This window comes from Nycticebus coucang, chromosome 18 (assembly GCF_027406575.1).
Source record: "Nycticebus coucang isolate mNycCou1 chromosome 18, mNycCou1.pri, whole genome shotgun sequence".
Classification (NCBI taxonomy): Eukaryota; Metazoa; Chordata; class Mammalia; order Primates; family Lorisidae; genus Nycticebus; species Nycticebus coucang.
Genome location: NC_069797.1, coordinates 78,806,957 through 78,826,049, shown reverse-complemented (window position 1 = coordinate 78,826,049; position 19,093 = coordinate 78,806,957). Strand labels below are relative to the sequence as shown.

General features: G+C 54.2%; 2 protein-coding genes across 10 annotated transcripts; one reads left to right on the top strand and one right to left on the bottom strand.

Moving 5' to 3' along the window:
• Positions 1-2,318: 2,318 nt before the first annotated feature.
• NDUFAF8 (NADH:ubiquinone oxidoreductase complex assembly factor 8) lies at positions 2,319-4,812 on the bottom strand. The gene is made up of 3 exons (XM_053569984.1): positions 4,667-4,812; positions 4,435-4,545; positions 2,319-2,595 (listed from the first exon to the last, which is right to left on the bottom strand). Exons 1-3 carry the CDS (start codon positions 4,748-4,750, stop codon positions 2,566-2,568), a joined length of 225 nt encoding a protein of 74 aa, XP_053425959.1. The 5' UTR covers positions 4,751-4,812; the 3' UTR covers positions 2,319-2,565.
• Positions 4,813-4,903: 91 nt separating this feature from the next.
• On the top strand, positions 4,904-16,381 carry TEPSIN (TEPSIN adaptor related protein complex 4 accessory protein). 9 transcript variants are annotated; one of them, XM_053569976.1, is made up of 15 exons: positions 4,904-5,109; positions 6,413-6,485; positions 6,808-6,908; positions 7,083-7,176; positions 8,145-8,215; positions 8,432-8,510; positions 8,586-8,657; positions 9,413-9,616; positions 9,895-10,069; positions 10,209-10,316; positions 10,395-10,485; positions 11,372-11,506; positions 12,153-13,595; positions 15,881-15,954; positions 16,121-16,381. In XM_053569976.1, exons 1-13 carry the CDS (start codon positions 5,062-5,064, stop codon positions 12,633-12,635), a joined length of 1,734 nt encoding a protein of 577 aa, XP_053425951.1. In that variant the 5' UTR covers positions 4,904-5,061; the 3' UTR covers positions 12,636-13,595; positions 15,881-15,954; positions 16,121-16,381. The 9 variants fall into 9 exon arrangements, with proteins under 9 accessions (XP_053425951.1, XP_053425957.1, XP_053425956.1 ...); XM_053569982.1 differs by having other exon boundaries at positions 6,817-6,908; positions 8,148-8,215; positions 10,395-10,473; positions 15,881-16,381; XM_053569981.1 differs by having other exon boundaries at positions 6,817-6,908; positions 8,148-8,215; positions 15,881-16,381.
• Positions 16,382-19,093: the final 2,712 nt, after the last annotated feature.

Sequence of the window (19,093 nt, the reverse complement as noted above, 5' to 3'; positions counted from 1 at the left end):
GAATAAAGCAGTGTCGCCTCCCAAAACCAACAATAATGCCAAGCGTCTTCCAGGAGCTTCTCAGACTGTAGCTCCACTTGTTAAGTTGGTTGGGGTGGGGTTGTCATTCCACTGGACTTGCCCGGGTCTCACGGTGGTCCCGTTTCCTCTGGAGGTCATCACCCTTGTTAGAGCAGGGCAGGGCTGCCGCAGGCTAGCACAGAATGTCTACAACTTGCATGGCTCCTGCCATTGTTGAGTTACCACACCCCCAGATGCAGGCAGACCATCCCCCCGGCACCCCTTCACTCCTGGCTCTCGGGCTCCCAGGAAAGAACGTGAACTCTGGAGGTCACACTTATTTCTCCCCTTGGGTTTTACATCTGAGGCCCTTATGGAGTTTGGTGTGTGAAAGACAAAAGGATTTTGTTTGCAGAATGTTCTTGCCATTCTACTGGCAGCCCTCAGGTAAGGAGAGAAACTTCTCAGACAAGCGACACAGATGCTGGTGTGCTGGTCAGAGCTGTGTGAAGGGCTGGGACTGGGCGCTGCCCTCTCCCCACAGCTGCTCCCATCTGGGGCATGTGCCTCTTAAGTCCAGCTCAGCCTTGGTGCAGGCCTCCTGGAGTAGGGACACCTGGGGACAGCACTTCCCAGCCAGCAGCACCAGCTTCTACTCAGGGCAGACTGCGCCCAGCATGGGATTAAGGGCCGGAATTTGGGCCTCAAAGAACTTCTGGTGTTGCCCAAGGGCCAAGACCCAGGCGTCCTCAAACTTTTTAAACACGGGGCCAATTCACTGTCCCTCAGAGTGCTGGAGGGCCAGACTATAGTTTAAAAAAAATTAGGAACAAATTCCTATGCACACTGCACATATCTTACTTTGAAGTAAAAAAACAAAACTGGAACAAATACAATCACACCACCTCATGTGGCCCGTGGGCCGCAGTTTGAGGACCCCTGGCCAAGACATTTCCTGTGGCTTGAAGGTGTCTTCTCCAAAGTTCAGGTGTGGCTGATGGGATCTGTGAAGAGGTTCCACGTGTTGGGTAGCAGCTTTCTTGCCCCCCACTTGCCACATGAGGACGTGCAAGCAGGCCCACCTGACACCGATCCTGGGCCTCCTGCCTGCAGAATGGAGCCATGTCAACTGCCCTGTCCCAGTACTTCCATTGCAGTGGCAAGAATGGACTGAGACAGCGACAGCACATCATGGAATGATGTTGTTTATTGAACAGCTCTGCAGATGTGGTCCCGAGATTGAGCAGGTCTGGGGACACAAAGCAGAGCAGTGCAGAGGCAAAGGCTGACAAAGGCATGGAAGGAAACTGGGACACTTAAGGAGGGGCCCTGGGAGGTGTGGGCCATCCTGGACAGAAGTGTGGAGGGCTGTGGGGGTGGGAGCACCTGACCAGGCAGGGCTGCAGAGGTTTGGGAAGATGCTGGAGCACCAGGCAGTAAGCCTTCAAAGGACTCAATCATGGATATGAGTGTGGCCAGGTTCGAGAAAGGCAGCCCAGGGCAGCTGGTGCAGTGATGTGGCTGGGCAACAGGGCTGTCCAGGCCACAGTGGCTCAACTCAGGGCCCTGCCAGGATGTTCTAGTCCTGAATTCCTACGGCTCCTGTGAGATGTGACACTGTCCTGCCCATGGGACAGACTCCAGCTACCCCAGGATGAACATCCAGCTCCTGCAGACCCATCAGATGTACCAGATAAGGGCTCTCAGCACCTGGTGGGCCTCTGGCCTTCTGAAGAGCACTTAAGAGGACCCAAGGGGTGCAGCCCTTGCCCCCCAGGGAGGCACTGGGGCTCTGAGAGGGTTCTGTCCCAAAGGACAGTGTGACCTCCAGGGAACTCAGCACAATCCCCACCATGTCCAGCAGGTGGTACTCAGGACCTGCAGAACCCCCAGCCTGCAAAAATGTCAAGGTGGAGAGAGGGTAATGGGGCTGAGAGGCCAGGAGTCATCAGCAACATGCCTGTCTTTGCCGCCCAGTGGAGGCTGCAGGGGGTGGGGGTGGCCACCACTGCTGGTATCCTAAAGAGACCCCTCAAGGCAGCTCGGGCCCCACGTGCTTTAATCCAGAGGAGCCCCTGCCCCAAGCCCAGGACAGTCTTTGTGGAAGGTTCCCTACCCAGGGAATATTTTCCCTCACGACGTCACTGTACTTTTCTCTTCCGTATGTCCCATAAACAGTGAGGTCTGCAGGCTCCTCTAGATTCAGAACAAACATTTTGAGGGACAATGCTTTTAAGTGGGGACCCTGCCCTGCCATTATACTTGGGACAGGTTGGGGCCCATTCACCACACTCTGCACAAGCAAATGACACCATGGCTGCTGGAGAGAGGCTTTATCCTGGTTCCATTACACCTTATTCTCACAGACCCTTCAGACACAAACTAAGGAAAACAAGTTCATGCTCTACCCATGGCTCAAGCCACTGAGAAGAAACACAGAGTGTAACTCCAGGAGCTTCAGGGCACCGACATTCTCGCCTCCTTTCAGCTAGCAGAGTGCCTGCTGTGCACTGCTTTGCACCAAGGGGCAGCAGATGGGTGTGAGTGCAGTGCTGAGAGCCCCTCCTAACAGCCTCCGTTCAGGGTCTTCTTGGCCTGAAAGAAAAAAGCATTTTCTATGTGTGGCTTGTTTCCAAGTTAGATTTGGCATAAAAGTAAGAAATCTACCAGATCAAATGCCACATTCTATCAAACAGCCGACAAAGAACTTGGGTACTGGTATGGGATGTAGTAGGCTTGTTTGGTTGGTGCTCAGAGGCCCCTGGGTTTGGGTCTCCAGGTCACCTGTCCCAGGACAAAGGACTTCCAATGATGTATGACACCCAGCAGACCTCACTGCTGCACCTACCTGGAGTGCCCATGTAGTAGCCCCACACACATTTGGTCCCATACTCTCATAAGGGGCAGGGAGAAATCCTTACAGAGGAAAACTGAGGCTCAGAGATGCTGAAATTACCTGCCCAGTTGACAGGGCTGGTGGGATGGAGCAGGAATCTGAGCCCTTCCTACCCTCTGGTTCCTGGGACCACGGGGAGGAGAGGCCAAAAAGGGGCCCATCACAAATTTCCTTATCATGAGAGACCTCAAGGATCTGGGCCTGCAACCAGGTTACCTTTATAGAGAAGTTTGGCTTGTGTTACTGAGTGAGGGGTTCCACTACATGAAGGGCAGGAGACACACAGACAGGAATGTCATCCTTTGATCCAGACAGGAGTGTGAGGTAGGTGAGATCACAAATGACCAGATGCCTGGACAGTTAATTCCTCATTAGCCACAAGAAAGGTGGTAGAGAAAACAAAAACTTTCTAGGACTGTGACCTTTATCTTAAGTGTAAGTACTTCTAGGAGAGTTGCTAACCAGCAATCATAGAAGGTAAAGGTGTGTCTGGGACGGTAAAGCTAGTAAACTGTCACAAAGCAGGGAGACTCCTGCAACTGGGCTGGGAACAAGGGCTGCCAGGGTGGGCCCCTAATGACAGTAAAAGAGAGAGAAATGAGTCCATGAACAATCCTTCTTGAACTAAATGGGTATCCCACACACAGCCCATTCTGCAAAAAGATGACTCTGCAACATCAAGAAACTCTGCATGGCATTCCCTGAATTTTGCAGAGCTCTTACCTAGCTACCCTTTCCCCAGTTCAATTTTCCTGATCAACAGGTCCTAGTAAACAGAGGCTAACCTCTGGCATCCTGGCTCACCTAGACCCCTGACTCAGGGGCACCCAAAGTGGCCACACTTTGGGGGGAACCAGCCCTGTCAGCAGGAGCACCCTCCTTGTCCTCTTCTGGAACACCCATCGTGCACCAGGCTCCTCACCTCTGCGAAGGTCTACCAGCCTCTGAACCCGCTTGCAAACACGAACCTGCAATTCTTTACCTGTGTACAGTACACGAAGATTTTCGCAAGAACTGGGGCACATTCTGATCAGACAAGGATCAGAAATGCCAGGCTAAGAAAAGGAAGGTACTCGATGCTGAAGGAGTTAGAGGCAGAACTTGCTCGGGACTAAGATGCGCAGGTCCTACCGCAGCCTGCTGCTGCTGCAGTGAGAACCGGCGCTTGGCCTTCGTAGTGGCTTTTCCTCTCACCCTCTGGACAAAGGGCGGCGAGGAGGAGAAAGAGCTGGTGGCTAAGCAGCGGTAGCCGGGGCATTCGCTTTGGGTCCTGTGTTGGGGTCCCCGCCCCCCGCAAGGTGCCCCTCAGTGCAGCGCCCACTCGAGCGCGTTCTCTCGCCCACGTCCCCGCAAACCCTTCTAGCCCCGCTTTGCAAACACGTAGACACGCCCCGGGACCGTGGAGGTTTCGCGGACTGCTTAGTGAGTCGGGGCCTGGTCGGCCGGTGCCCAAAGCACCCAGGCGCCCCAAATCAATGGAAAAGGAAAGGAGGCTGGGTCCAGCGGGGCGGGGCTGGGAAGGGCCTGGGCCCACCTACCACGGCGACGAAGCAGCTCCGCAGGGCCTCGAACTCCCGCGCGCAGAGGTCCTTGCTCAGGCGGCCGCCCGGGGCCGTAGAGGCCTGCACGCACCTGCCATACGCCGCGGCCTGCGGGAGACACGGGCACCGGTCGCTGGGGCCCCTGAACTGGGTCACTGCCCTCCCTCGAAGTCACCACCCCGCGCAGCCCTTTCGGCCGTGCAGCACTAGCCCGCCTGCGGCTTCTCACCTGGGCCCCACAGGCTGCCAAGTGCTCGGGGAAGGCTCGCAGGCGGCTTCGCACGCGCCCCCACACCGCTCTCTTTGCCGACATGAGCGGCTCCTCCTGGCGCCCAAGGGCGCCACCGCGATAGGCCCGTCCTCTTCCGGTGTCCAGCGGCTTGATAGGCGGGCACTTCCGCTCATAGTTTTTTCTGCACTTCTTAATTGGCCCTCGCACGCCCACAGTGGGCTCTTGAGCGTGTCTGCCTCTGGTCTGGGACGTCGGATTGGCTCAGCCTCAAATTGTTCACGAAGGCGACCTCAGGCCCTACTGCGAGCGATTGGCCGGCGAAGCCAGACACGCACGGTGATTGGAGGGTGCGGGCCTGGCGGAAGCGGGGCAGGCCGGGAGGTGACTGCACCATGGCGGCTGCCCCCACGCTGCGGGACCGCCTGAGCTTCCTGCACCGGGTGAGTGACTGCCCGCCGCTCTGCCCGGACGCCTCCCACGGCCAGGCCCTCGGAGCGCGGTGCGAACGGGTCATCACCCCGGAGGTGTGCGACACGCACAGCATCGCTCAGGCGCTTCCGACCTGAGGGAAGGGGCGACTCAGGAATGGGGGTGGTCGGCCGGACGCGGCGGCCGCTATTTGCTGCTGGTGGCCATCCAATCAGGATTCCGTGCCCCACAGTCTGGGAGACCCGCCGTCCTTCCCGCTGGCCTTCCAGGGGAGGCTCCCGGTCTCTAAGCAGACGCCCCTGGGTTGCAGGAGGTGCACAGGCACCTCAGAGGGACAGAGAAGGACGAACAGTCGTGAGCGCTTTTGATGAAGCGCTCTAGGAAAGAGAAGTCAGGGCTGTGGCCAGGTGCTGGCCAGAGCAAACGGTTCTTTCGACAACCCTGAGTTTTCCTAGGCTGGAGCTCAGAGGGCTGGGTGGTCCCAGGAAGCCCCTCAGGCTGCTGGAAATCAGGTCTCCTAGCTTTGGGTTTAGACGGAGTCACGTGCGGAGCTCTGCAGTTCTCAACTGTAAGCCTGCTGACCTCTCCAGCCCCGCTTTAGGAGTTGGTAGACAAATCATGAGCTGTGAGCGCAAGTGGTGTGTGCCCACAGCACACATATGTGTTGTTATATGTGGTCTGGACGCTAGAATAGCTGCTGTTCAAACCCGGCGGCTGTAGCTGTCCAGTGCTTGTCATTTAGATAACCTTGAATTCCTACACTCTGTCGAAATACTGAATGATGAGAGAATTGATGTTTCTGTTTTCATCGGTATGAACAGTGCATCTTTGCACTAATAAGGATGTAATGTAAACAAATATGTCTGTGCTGACAAGTGAACACAGAGGAACAGCGTGAGTCAGTTGCTGTCATGGAGTCCTGGAGTCTGTCAGGCTGAGTGGCTGTGTGGTGCTGCTCACCCTAGCTCTGGAGAGGTGGAATCTTTCCTAGTCACCTTTGGGGAAGAGGCCTTGCCCAGGCTTTTTGCTAGTTAGTGGGTAGGTATAAGAAAAGGTCACCTCAAATTGCCTTGAGGCATCTGTAAGTTCAGGTAGCCGGGGCTATGCCACAGCTTTTGATGAGTGGAGCGGCCCCCACAGGAGAACCACCATTGGTTTGCCTCTTCTCGGGGCTACTCAGCCCTCACTGTCCAGAGGGCCCCTCCCACAGCCCTCTAGCCAGTAGGACAGTTCCTGTCTCCCTCAAGTCCGTGTCTCTGCCAGTATGTCACCCTTGGAGACTCATCACAGGCTGGGCTTCTTGTTTCCTTCCAGCTCCCAATTCTCCTGAAGGGAACATCGGATGACGATGTCCCGTGTCCTGGCTACCTGTTTGAAGAGATTGCTAGTATCCTTCCTTGACGGTCCCTGTGTTGGGGATACAGTGGCTGCAGGGCCCTGGTGTGGCATGGAAGGGTACCAGGGGTCCTCCTGAAGGTTCTCTTTTCAGCCCAGGAGTTACTTTCTCATAGTAACCTTGGGTGGGCAGGTCTGCAGGCTGTGAAACCCCTGACACAACACAGAAGCCCCTAGAAGCCCCAATGCCCCTGAAACCAGGGCCTGTGGGAGGTTATCTGCAGAGACCATGAAGGGAGCAGGTCTGTGGCTGGCTCCTCCCTCCAGCCAGTGTGGCCTGCTGCATTCTCACCTTACTCCTTCCATAACCCAAGTGCACCCAGAAATCTCCCATGAGTCGCTGGGCAGCAGCCAGTGCCTGCTGGAGTATCTCCTGAACCGCCTGTATAGTAGCTCTGGCCACGTGAAGCTCAAGGTGGGCCCCTAAGCGACGGGGAGGGGTGGTGGGGGTGCGGGGGGTGGTTAGCTCCTAGGAGTGGTGCACAGCCCAGGGTGGTGGGTGTCTGTGTGTCCTTGCGGTGCTCCCTGGGCCTGCCTCTGAGTGTCTTGGCTTGGGCCTTCTGGGTTGTACTGACCAACGAGCCCCCAGGTGCTGAAGATCCTGCTCTACCTGTGTGGCCACGGCTCCTCATCCTTCCTGCTCATCCTCAGACGGAACTCCTCCTTCATCCAGGAAGCCACAGGTATGGGGAGCATGTGGCCGCGCACGGTGCATTGAAGACTGTCAAATCCGCCCGGGCTTGCGAAGGAAGTCTTCAGCCAGGACCCCTGTCCGGGCGTAGTCCCAACCCAGCCCCGCTTCCCTGCGGTCTTGCCCCATGAACGTGACCAGGCTCTGGGCACCCTGTGCTGTCCTTCCTTCCCTGCCTGCCTAGCACTCCCAGCTCCACCAGCCGGCTCAGCCTCCCCCGGAGCACCTAACCCCTCCTTTCACTGTGTCCTCTGCACCTCCCACATGTCCCTGCACTCACTGCCCTGGGCGCCTTCAATGACTTTTCTGTCTGTTCCCCTTCCTGGCCAGGCATGTGCTGGGCTTGCTGGGTATTCACACGCTCTCCCCAGGTCCGGGCATTGGGCTCTCCTCCCCCAGCTCAGTGTGGGCTGAGAGAGGGTGGGGCTGGAGTGTGGAGTGGGTGGGGGATCCAGCCTATCTGTTCAGGCATCAGGTGGGTCCAGGGTGGAGACCCTGTCCCTCGCTCCCCACAGGCTGTCTGTCTTCTTCAACTCTAGCTGGCGAGGGCATTTATGGACATGGCCTGAGGTCTTTCCCTTGGGTTGGGAGAGTCTTGGCCAGAGATGGGGGGGGAGGGGTGCACACATGGAGCTCTTTGGGGGGGGAACCTGGCACAGGATGAGCCTGGGGGTGAGGCGGTGGGGACCTGCCCGTGGAGCTTTCAGGCCGCACTGGAGAAGTTCAGTTTTATCATTTGGTCTCCAGGAAGCCTCTGGAAGGTCTCAGACTGGACGTGGCCCCCCTGGTGGTGGCTCTAGGTGGAGGGGATGGGTTGAAGTGGGCAGGCGCCACTGTAGTGGCTGGGGAGACAAGATTGCCATGGAGGTGGGTGTGGCTGAGGGTGGCCTGGGGTCCTAGAGGGGTTTGGGAGCTGGGTGGCAGTGTCAGGCTCAGCTCCCTCTGCACCCCCTCTCCCAGCAGCCTTGGCAGGGCCCCCGGATCCTCTCCATGGGAACAGCTTGTACCACAAGGTGCGGGCGGCTGCCCAGGTGAGCCAGGACCTGGGGATGAGGCCTGGGCACTATGTCAGCTGGGGCAAATGCCACCCGGGAGTCTTGGCTTCACTCTCAGCTGCCACAGCAGAGCCCTTCTGTTTTGTTGGTGGTTTGGAGAAGTGGCCAGGGACCGGGGCAGTTTAGGTGGGGTGGGCTGAGGACAGCAGCTCTAGGCTGCAGGAAGCTGAGGGCCTTCAACTTCTCCCTCAGGACTTGGGGAGCACCTTATTCTTCGACACCAAGTTACCACTGCCTCCCTGCCAGCACCCCGAGACCTTGCCTCATACAGGTAGGACCCCTGCCCTCCTCGGGTTCTCCCTCGCACTGGTCACAGGTGGGTCTGATGCCAAGGCCCTCCTCACAGGCATGGGCTCCCAGTCCAGGCCGCACAGCACCCTCCAGGGTTTTGGTTACAGTCAGGAATGGGGCCGCACAGGTAAGCAGAAAGGGCCCGTGTGAGCCCCCGACATCTCAGAGAGCAGGGGTGAGGAGGGCGTGGAGGGCCCAGGGGACAGGTCCAGTCCCTGTGGGCTCAGTCTCTTCCTGGTCATGGTTGTCCCCATCACTCTCTGCCTGTCCCGAGAGGAGGGCAGGGCAGGTGCGGCCAGATGTTTGATGGACAGGTGAGAGAAACCAGGCTGAGAAGTTGGAGCCGGGCCTCGGGGCAGCATCGGTTCCACCCCTGCAGGGTCCCAGCCATGACAGACTGCGGTCACGTGTCGAGTGCTCTGCGGCACTGGAACCATCTGTATGCGGGAAGCCGTGCATCTCAGCCGTGCCTGCCCTGGCACACCTCTGCTGTTATGGGCCCTCCTGGTGCTCAGCCCTGGGGGAACCCCTGCTGATGCTGTAATTTGAGGGTTCTGCAGGGAGCTTGCAGGAGGACTGGCCATTTCCCCAGCACCAGACCTAAAACCCCCTGAGTGAAGGGCTAAAGACCTTTTTAACTCCTCAGAACAAGCAAATTAGGATTCCCTTTGCTTGGCAGGGATGGGGCCATAGCTCTGCTGTAAGCCAGGGCATCCAGGGCAACTGGGCATGGGAGTTGCTGAAGGGGCGAGGCGTGGGTCTACCAGGAGCCCCTGCTCTGCTCCTGCCTTGGCAGGGGGCAGCTGTGGGCACCTCCTTCCCTGAGGACGCAGCAGGGGCAGGACCCGGCGGCTGTGCCATCTCCATTCTTCTCGGACACAGGCTCTGCAGGCGAAGCTTTCCTCTCCACCATCCAGAGGGCTGCAGAGGTGGTGGCTAATGTCATGCGCCCTGGGACAGAGAGCCCCAGTGCCCAGAGGCCCTTGCCACGGGGGGACATCTACCAGCCTACTCTGACGCCTTTGGCCAGCCACGGCCAGCCCAGCACTGGGACCCCAATGCCTGGGGCCATCTCAGGCACCAGAGGTATGGAGGCAAAGGCTCCTCCCCCTAGGGGTCTGGCTTCTTCCGGTCACCTGCTGGGGCCCGGCAGTGGGGACTAATGACAAAGCTGCCTATACAGCAAGGGGGCTGGGGGAAGAGAGCAGAATGTGTGTGTGTGTGTGTGTGTGTGTGTGTGTGGGTGCTCTGTTTTTTGGAGCTGGAGCCAAGGTAGACACCCTGTCCTCCTGGTGCAGGGCCTGGGGAGGTAGGCAGGGCTGGCCTGACACCCTGAGAGGCTCACCTGCTGTCCCTCCTTCCAGCTGTGAAGCACCAGCCCGGGCAGGCTGGAGGGGGCTGGGAGGAGCTGGACAGCGGCCCCAGCTCTCAGCATTCTTCCCAGAACAGTGACCAGCACAGGACCTCAGACTCGGGCAGTCCGTCTGGTAGTGACAGCCACCTGGGGGCCAGCCGGGAACTGGGTGACTTGGCAGACAGGTGAACGGGAACTGCTGGTGCCAGGGAACCGCGGGGAGCTTCTCTGTCCACCCAGAGTAGCCCTCCGGGTCTCAGTCTGGCACAGGGAGGGAGAGGGAACAGCCCTCACCCTGCCCTGACCTAGCTATACCTCCCCCAGGGCCGAGACCTCTAGTGACTGCCACCAGGAATTGAGCCTGGTGAAGACAGTGACTCAGGGGCCACGTGCCTTCCTGAGCCGCGAGGAGGTGCAGCACTTCATCAAAGAGTGAGTCTGGCCACCCAGCCTGGGCAAGGGAGGAGGGAATAGGCCACCAAACACCACCCAGCTGTCTCCTCTGTGCAGGTGTGGACTGCTCAACTGTGAGGCCGTGCTGGAGCTGCTGATCTTCCACCTGGGTGGGACTAGCGAGTGCGCCCAGCTGGTGAGGGTGGAGGTGGGAGAGCACCTGTGTGCTTGTGTGGATTCCTGTGTGTATGTGTGTATGTCTGTGTGCATCTGTGTGTGTTGGTTATGTCTATGTATTTGTGTGCCTGTGTGTATATTTGTGTGTGCATCTATGTGTGTGCCTCTTTGTGTGCCTGTGTGTGCATTTGTTTGTTCCTGTGTGCACCTATGTATCTGTGTGTGTGCCCATGTGGGCCTGTATGTGGGCCTCCGTGTGTGCCTATGTGTGTGTACCTGTGTGTGCACCTGTGTCTGAGTATGCCTGTGTGTGTGTGCCTGTGTCTGTGTACCTGTGTGTACCTGTATGTGTGCACTTGTATCTGTGTGTGTGCCTACGTCTGTGTGCGACTGTGTCCATGTGTACCTGTGTCTCTGTGTGTACCTAAGTGTGTGCGCCTGTGTCTGTGTCTGCCTGTGTGTACGCCAATGTGTGTACTTGTGTCTGTGTGTACCTGTATGCGCCTATGTCTGTGTGTGTGCCAGTGTCTGTGTGTACCTTGGTATGTGCGCCTGTGTGTGCACCTATGTACTTCCTGTGTGTACCTGTGTGTACGCCTGTGTCTGTGTTTGTGCGCGCCCATGTCTCTGTACCTGTGTACCTGTGTGCATATACGTGTGCAGTGTGCACGCATACATAGGTGTGGGTGCAGGTGTGCTGTGGATAGGAACAAACATCTCTCTGGTTCTCAGCACCAGGCTACCCTTTGGGGCGGCCCCTGGAGCTGGTGAGGGAAGGGGTGAGGGCAGGTTTCTGGTGGGGCTGCCCTGGTGCCTCCCAGATTCAGTCCTTAGTGAGGGGCTGAAGGAGAGGAGGAGGAAGGCCAGATGGGCACATGAGGAGCACACTGCCTGACACCCCGTCCACCACCCAACAGAGAGCACTGAGTGCCATTGCCTCCCTCGGGAGTGCAGACCTGCTGCCTCAGGAGCACATCCTCCTGCTCTCTCGGCCGAAGCTGCAGGAGCTCAGCATGGGCAGCCCTGGACCTGTGACCAATAAGGCCACCAAGGTGGGCAGCTGGCCACAGGTACACAGGGCTGAGGAAGCACAGGATGTGCATGCTCCACGCCCTCCCCATCCTTGACTGGCTCTCGGTCAGCCTTTTCTGACACTTGGGAGTCCGTAGTCCCAGTCTCTGACCTGTCCCCTGTTGCCCAGTGGGCAGCTTCAGGGTCCTCGCCTGCCCCAGCTTCAGCCCTGATTTCTTCCCAGCACCTCACAAGCTTCTGGGGCCTCTTCCTGATCCCAGAGCTCCCCAAGTTAGGTCTACCCGATGCCCCCTCCCACCCTTCCCTGGGGTGGCTCCTCTACCCCCACTCTGGCTCCTACTCTTTTTCCTCCAAGAAGCCCTCCTCAGCTGCAGGTGCAGTTCTTCTGTGACAGGGCACTTGCTCCCAGACCCCAGTCTCCCAAGTGGCAGAAGTGACTCATTCATCCATGGGCACTTCCCTCTCCAGCCAGGCACTGCCCTCCGTCTCCTGCAGCCTACGTGGCTTCTTTCTTCCCGTCTTCTTTGTGGCAGTGACAGACCCTCAGACACCTGCCCCCACCTTATCCTGATTGCTCCTCAGTCTGGGCAGTGGGACGGATGGCCCTATACATCATGCTTTCAGAGCCACACAGGCCTCACCAGTTCGTTCTTCTCTATCTTGCAGATCCTGAGGCACTTTGAAGCCTCCTGTGGACAGCTGCCTCTGGCCTGGAGGCCCCCCGCGGAGGCTGGCCCTGCAGGCATCCTCACAGGCCCATCTGACCTGCTGACTGACGCTGTGCCTCCTGTGGGAGGCCACGTCTTCCTCCAGCCTCTGAGTTCAGCCTTGCTCCCCCATGGGGGCTCGGCAGCCCCCCACACCCCAGACGGCAAGGCCGAGGCCAGACTGGCAGGTTCTCAAGAACAGGGGGTGCAACCTGAGCAGAGCCCCGGGGACACAGACAGCCCAGAGGGAGGCCCCAGCAGCCGCCTGCCAAGCTGCAACTCCTTGTTTGCTGGCATGGAGCTAGTGGCCTGTCCCCGCCTGGTGGGGGCTGGGGCTGCTGCAGAGGTGTCCTGCTTGGTCCCCCAGGCCCCTCAGACATCATCACAGGGGACAGCAGCTGAAGAGTTGGAGCAGTCAGCTTTTGCGTTCCTGAACATGTGACCATTGGCCTGGCTCTGGAGGGTTTCAGTCGGTGCCTGCCGGGCTGGTGCTTCCAGAGCAGCCCCCAGGATTGAGCTACTGCCCCTGCCCTTGGCCGGAGCTGCTGCAGATTCCAGACAACTTGACCTGAGAGGAAGACCCCAGGGCTACCTCTGTCCCACATCTCTTGCTGGAGGCTGGCTGTTTAGATTTGAATTCCTACAGCAAGGGACAGTCCATGGCAGGGCCTCCAAATTGCTGATCTCAGGGGTCCCAAGGGCAAGCCCCTCACCCCACCCCAGTCTGGCCATAGGAACCAGGCTTCTTGTGTGGAGGGGAGCAGCTACAAGGCTCTTGCTCTGCCTAGTCTGACCTCTGCTCCCTTCTTCTCAGGGAGGCTGCCTTTTCCTGTGGGGTGGCTGGCGGTGACCAGGAAGGTTTGGTGTGTGCAGCCCAAGGGGGTTTTGTGGCTCCACGATGCCTCACCTTGTCTGGCCTTTGATTATTCTGAGTGTGCCCCACGTGCTGCCTCTGAGCTGTCATTCTCAGCCTTTGTCACTGCTGCTTCCAATAGACCTGGCCTTGGGATGCCTCTGGGTGATGTATCCGTGTTTTAGGCGCCTGCAGAGAGCTCTACTGTTTACATTTTCTGAATAAACACTACTGTTTGCACAGAGCTGGGCCATAGCTGCTTTTTTCTTTTCTTTTATGTCTATGGATTTTAATGAAAGCTCCATTAATAAAGGGCACATTTATAGGATTTTTGTCTTAAAAGTAGGGGCAGGTATCGTATCTTCCTTAAACATTTGATAGAACTCCTTAGTGGTATTGTCAGTGGTGCCATCCCTGCAATTAACTTTTTTTTTTTCCTAATTTTTAGTTTTAGAGGCAGAGATCTCACTGTGTTGCCCAGGTTGGTCTTAAGCTCTTGGTTTCCAAATGATCCTCCCATCTCGGCTTCCCAAGTAGCTGGGACTACAGGTACGTGCCACCCTGCCTTGCCCAAATAACCTTAATTATAATGTTTTTAATTTTGAACTTTGATTTCCTTTTTTTTTTTTTTTTTTTGCAGTTTTTGGCCAGGGCTGGGTTTGAACCTGCCACCTCTGGCATATGGGGCCGGTGCCCTACCGCTTTGAGCCACAGGCGCCACCTGAACTTTGATTTCTTAAAAAGATAGTAGACTTTTTTTTTTTGAGACAGAGTCTCATTATGTTGACCTCAGTAGAGTGCGATGGCGTCACAGCTCACAGCAACCTCAAACTCTTTTGAGTTCAAACGATTCTCTTGCCTCAGCCTCCTAAGTAGCTGGGACTACATGTACCCACCACAACGCTCGGCTATTTATTATTATTTTTTTTTGGTTGTAGTTGTCATTGTTATTTAACAGGCCTGGGTTGGATTCAAACACACCAGCTCTGGTGTATGTGGATGGTGCTCTACCTGCTGAGCTACAGGCACTGAGTCATAATTTTTAATAGTTTGTATCTTTCAAAGAATTGGTACGCTTTACATAAGTTACCAAATTTATGACTCTTAAGATGGCGCCTATAGCTTGGTCAGTAGGGCACCGGCCACATGCACTAGGGCTGGTGGGTTCGAACCCAGCCCTAGCCTGCTGAAAAACAAAAAACAAAAAACAAATTTATGACTCTGGAGTTTTTCATAGCATTCATTATCTTTTTTTTTTTTTTCTTTTTTGAGGCAGAGTCTTGTTCTTTTACCCAGGTTAGAGTGCAGTGGCCTGCAGCCCAGCTAACAGAAATCTCAAACTCTGGGCCCCAGTGATCCTCCTGCCTCAGCTTCCCTAGTAGCTGAGACCATAGGCGCCTGGCATAAGGCCTGGCTAAGTTTTCTATATTTGGTAGAGACAAGGTCTTGCTCTTGCTCAGGCTGGTCTGAAACTGTGCCCAAGTGATGCTCCCATCTTGGGAGCCCAGAGTGCTGGGTGTTACACTTTTAGTGTCTACAGGATTGGTAATAATTTTCTTTCCTTCAATCTTGATATTAATGTGTGTTGTTTTTTCATTTTCTTAGTTAGCTTGACTAACAATTTATTAATGTTATTGATCTCTTCAGAAAAACAACTTTTGGTTTTGCTGTTCTCTGCTGTTTTTCTGTTCTCAGTGTCAATGATTTCTATTCTTTAATATTTCACTCCTGCTTTAGGTTTATTTTTCCAGTTTCTTAAGGTGGAAGCTCAGATTGCTGATTTAAGACCTTTATTACTTTCTAATGTAAGCATTATAAAAATTTATAATGCTATGAATTTTCCACTGAACACTGCTTGTCTGTATTCTATGATTGTTGATGTATTTTAACTTTTATTCTGCTCAGAGTATTTTCTAATTTCTCTTGAGACTTCTTTTTTGTTCAGTAGTCTATTTAAAGGTGTATTATTCTGATATAGTCAGAGAACATATTTTGCATGATTTCAATTGTATTATTAAAGATTTCAAGCTTTGGTTAAACTTTTTGTTTTATGGTCCAGAACATATAGTCTGTCCTGATGGATATTCCACATGCACTTGGTTTAGAAAGCTACAGACCAATATTCCTCACGAACACAGAGGCAAAAGTCCTCGTCATGGCCCTGCATAGTAGCTCACCCTGTAATCCCAGCATTCTGCGGGGCTGAGGTGGGCGAATTGCCTGAGCTCACAGGTTCAAGACCAGCCTGAGCAAGAGTGAAACCCTGTCTAAAAAATAGCCAGGAATTGTGGTGAGTACCTGTATTCCCAGCTATTCAGGAGGCTGAGGCAAGAGGATCTCTTGAGCCCAAGAATTTGAGGTTGCTGTGAACTATGACACCATGGCACTCTACCGAGGAGAACAAAGTGAGAGTCTGCCTCAAAAAAAAAAAAAAAAGTCCTCAACAAAGCACAGTAGAACCTCCATAGCTGACCACCTCCTTACACTGACCACATCTTTAAGCTCCACAGCTGACTACCTCCTTACACTGACCACATCTTTAAGGTGACCTAATTTTCACAGACTGGACATGCACCACATGTATTAATACTTATCAGTGCAGTAGACCTAGTCTTATGATGACCACCTTGTATGTTGTGACAGTACTTTGGGTGGTCGATCACCTACAGAGGTTCTACTATATTAATAAAATGAATCCAGTCATATATAAAAGGGTAATTTATCACTCTAAGTTGAATATATTCCAGGAATACTTGGAAGTATTTGTAAATCAGTGTAGTTAAGCATATTAACAGAATAAAAAAGAAAAATCACGATTTTTTTTTTTTTTACAGTTTTTGGCCGGGGCTGGCTTTGAACCCACTACCTCCAGCATATGGGGCTGGTGCCCTACTCCTTTGAGCCACAGGTGCCGCCAATCACATGATCATTTTATTCAGAAAAAGAGGCCGGGCGCAGTGGCTCATGCCTGTAATTCTAGCACTCTGGGAGGCCAAGGAGGGTAGATTGCCTAAGCTCACCTGTTCGAGACCAGCCTGAGCAAGAGCAAGGCCCCCATCTCTTTTTTTTTGCAGTTTTTGGCCGGGGCTGGGTTTGAACCCGCCACCTCCAGCATATGGGACTGGTGCCCTACCCCTTTGAGCCACAGGAGCCGCCCGACCCCCATCTCTAAAAGTAGCAGAGTATTGTGGTGGGCACCTGTACTCCCAGCCACTCAGGAGGCTGAGGCAAGAGAATCACTTGAGCCCAAGAATTTGAGGTTGCTGTGAGCTATGATGCCAGGGCACTCTACTGAGGGTGATGAAGCAAGACTGTCTCAAAAAAAAAAAAAAATAAATAAATAAATAAAAATAGGGTGGCGCCTGTGGCTCAAGGAGTAGGGCACCAGTCCCATATGCCGGAGGTAGCAGGTTCATACCCAGTCCCGGCCAAAAACCACAAAAAAAAAAAAATAATAAATAAATAAAAATACTTTATTCAGAAAAAGCAAGAGACAGCAAATTCAGCATTTATTTGTGTTAAAAAATAAACCTGACAAACGAGAAATATAAATGAACTTCTTTTTGTGGTAAGGAGCACCTATAAAAGTTCCTTAGCTAGTAACCTCATGCTGGATGGTGAAAGAGGACGATCTTTCCCCAAGATTGGGAACAATGAGACATGGTCCCTCTTCCATCTCTGTTCAGCATTGTATTGGAGGCTTGGGTCAGTTCATAAAGCAAGACAAAATTAAAAGGGCAGACACACAAGAAAGGGAAAAATAAAACTACTCAGATAACATGATTACAGAAAATTCCACGGAATGTACAAAAATGTTCCTAATAACTAGTGAGTTTAGCAGGGACACGTGGCATAGGGCAAGTACATTATCATTAAGTGTATATATCTATATGCTAGTAATAAGCAACTGGAAATCGGAATATTAAAAATTATGGCAAATACAAACATTGTAACCTAATTCTTTGTACTCTCAGTTAACTTGACAATGAAAAAAAACCTTATTTATAGCTGGGTGCAGCAGCTCACACCTGTGACCCCAAGGCTGTGTGAGTCTGAGGCAAAAGGATTGCTCATGCCCAGGAGTTTGAGGTTCCAGCCTGGGCTCCAGAGCTAGGCCCTGTCTCTTTAAAAACAAAACAAAACACTGCCATTTATAATCGCACTTCAAAAAATGAAATAATTAGGTATAAATCCTTTAAAAATATGTACACTGTGTACAGAGAACACCACTGAAAAGCATCAGTGAGAACCTAAATAAACCGCGAGCTCTTCCATATTCACAAAGATGTCAGTTGTCCCCAAATTACAGATCACAAATTTAATGTCCCATCAAAATCCCAGCTGGTTTTTTTTTTTTTTTTTAGATAGTGACAAGCTGGTATTAAAATTTATAGGAAAAGTCAGAGGAATTAGAACAGCCAAGGTAGTTTTGAAAACAAAGAAGATTCACAGATTTGTTGCTTCGAAGATTTACCTACCTTAACGCTGTACTAGTCCAGACTGGTATTGGAGAAAAGTTAAACGGACCAGTGTCCACTGCTCAGAAATAAACCCTCTCAAACGTGGTCAGTTGCTGTCTACAAAGGAGCAAATGGCATTCAGGGTAAGGGGAGCCCTCCCAACAGACGATGCTGAGGAACTGGACCTCCTCATGCGAAAAATGCAAAAAGAACCTTGGCCCATCCCTCACACCTTCCACAAAATTTAAAGTGAGCTGGATTAAATGTGAATCCTAAAACTATAAAATTTCTAAAAGAAAACAGGAGAAAATTTTCTTGTCACTGGGTTGGGAAATTGTTCATATATGAGATATGAAAAGCACAAACCATAAAAGGAGGTGGACTTCATCAAAGTTAAAAACTTCTGTCTGAACGACACAATTAAAACAATGGAAAGACAAGCCACAGACCGAGGTAATATTTGCAAATCACACGTCTCACAAACGAACCAACACTCAAAACAACAATGAAAGAAGATTACAAAGTGGGCAAGAAATTAGAACGCTTCAGATTTCGCCAAAGAAGACACATGAGTAAGTGACAAACATGCGTGGGTGGGTTCTCAGCCTGGTCAGTATTTAGGCGCCCGCGACTGTCACACCTGTTGGTCTGACTTCAACAAATCCAAACCAAACGCTGCCAATGCCACGCGCCTGGGGACCGGGAAACCACAGCTTTCTAGGAAAACGGTCTGTCGGTTTCCCACAAACATGTGACCCAGAAACCGCCCTTCGCGGTGCCCACCCAAGAGGAGCGGGAACTCGCGTCCACGCAAAGCCCGAGCGGGCGGCGGCCCCCGGGAGCCCCACGCGCCGGCGGAGCGAGGTCCACGCGGTGCCGGGGAAGGACGCGCGCAGCGGCGGGCGGGGGCGGCCTCCCACGGGGGCCACCGGGCTTTCCGCGACCTCGGTGGGGGCGTCCGTGTCCAGGCCGCCGCGCTCGTGCGTAACTCACACTTTATTAAGTAAAAGCGTCTGACTCAAAAAGCTGGGGAAGGCTCGGAGCCTGTGGCTCAGCGTTTAGGGCGCCGGCCACATACATCGGGACTGGAGGGTTCGAACCCGTCCCTGGCCTGCCAAACAACAAGAACAACAAAAATAGTGGGGCGTTGTGGGGGGCACCTGTAATCCCAGCTACTTGGGAGGCTGAGGCATGAGAATCGCTTAAGCCCAAGAGTTTGAGGTTGATGTGAGCTGTGACGTCCCAGCCCTCTATTGAGGGTGACAGAGCGAGACTCTGTCTCAAGGGGCGAAGCCCAGCCTTGCGGGCTTCCAGGACGCGGCTACCAGCCGGACCTCCAAGGGCTGTCAGCTGGGCTGCGCTTGGGTTCGGGGAGGGCAGGAGACGCGTCGGAAACCCGAGCGGTGCCGCTGGGCACCCGATCCAGCCCCGGCCCCGCCCCATCCAGCCCCGGCCCCGCCCCTTCCCCTGGGGTTCCTGCAGTCCCGCCCTCACCCCGCCCCTACCCCCTGGCCGCGTCCAATCGGCTGCCCGCTGCGGCCTAGGCCCCCAGCTCCACGCCGCACCGCCCACGCTTGAACTTCCGGA

What these genes read in the sequence shown, in the direction of transcription:
- NDUFAF8 (XM_053569984.1), bottom strand. Translation starts at nt 4,750, where the DNA reads ATGTCGGCAAAGAGAGCGGTGTGGGGGCGCGTGCGAAGCCGCCTGCGA. An exon ending in TGGCAGCCTGTGGGGCCCAG is followed by an intron (nt 4,546 to 4,666) that starts GTGAGAAGCCGC and finishes TGTCTCCCGCAG; the next exon opens with GCCGCGGCGTATGGCAGGTG. An exon ending in GGAGCTGCTTCGTCGCCGTG is followed by an intron (nt 2,596 to 4,434) that starts GTAGGTGGGCCC and finishes TTTTTCTTTCAG; the next exon opens with GCCAAGAAGACCCTGAACGG.
- TEPSIN (XM_053569976.1), top strand. Translation starts at nt 5,062, where the DNA reads ATGGCGGCTGCCCCCACGCTGCGGGACCGCCTGAGCTTCCTGCACCGG. An exon ending in CTGGGTGACTTGGCAGACAG is followed by an intron (nt 10,070 to 10,208) that starts GTGAACGGGAAC and finishes TACCTCCCCCAG; the next exon opens with GGCCGAGACCTCTAGTGACT. An exon ending in GTGCAGCACTTCATCAAAGA is followed by an intron (nt 10,317 to 10,394) that starts GTGAGTCTGGCC and finishes TCCTCTGTGCAG; the next exon opens with GTGTGGACTGCTCAACTGTG.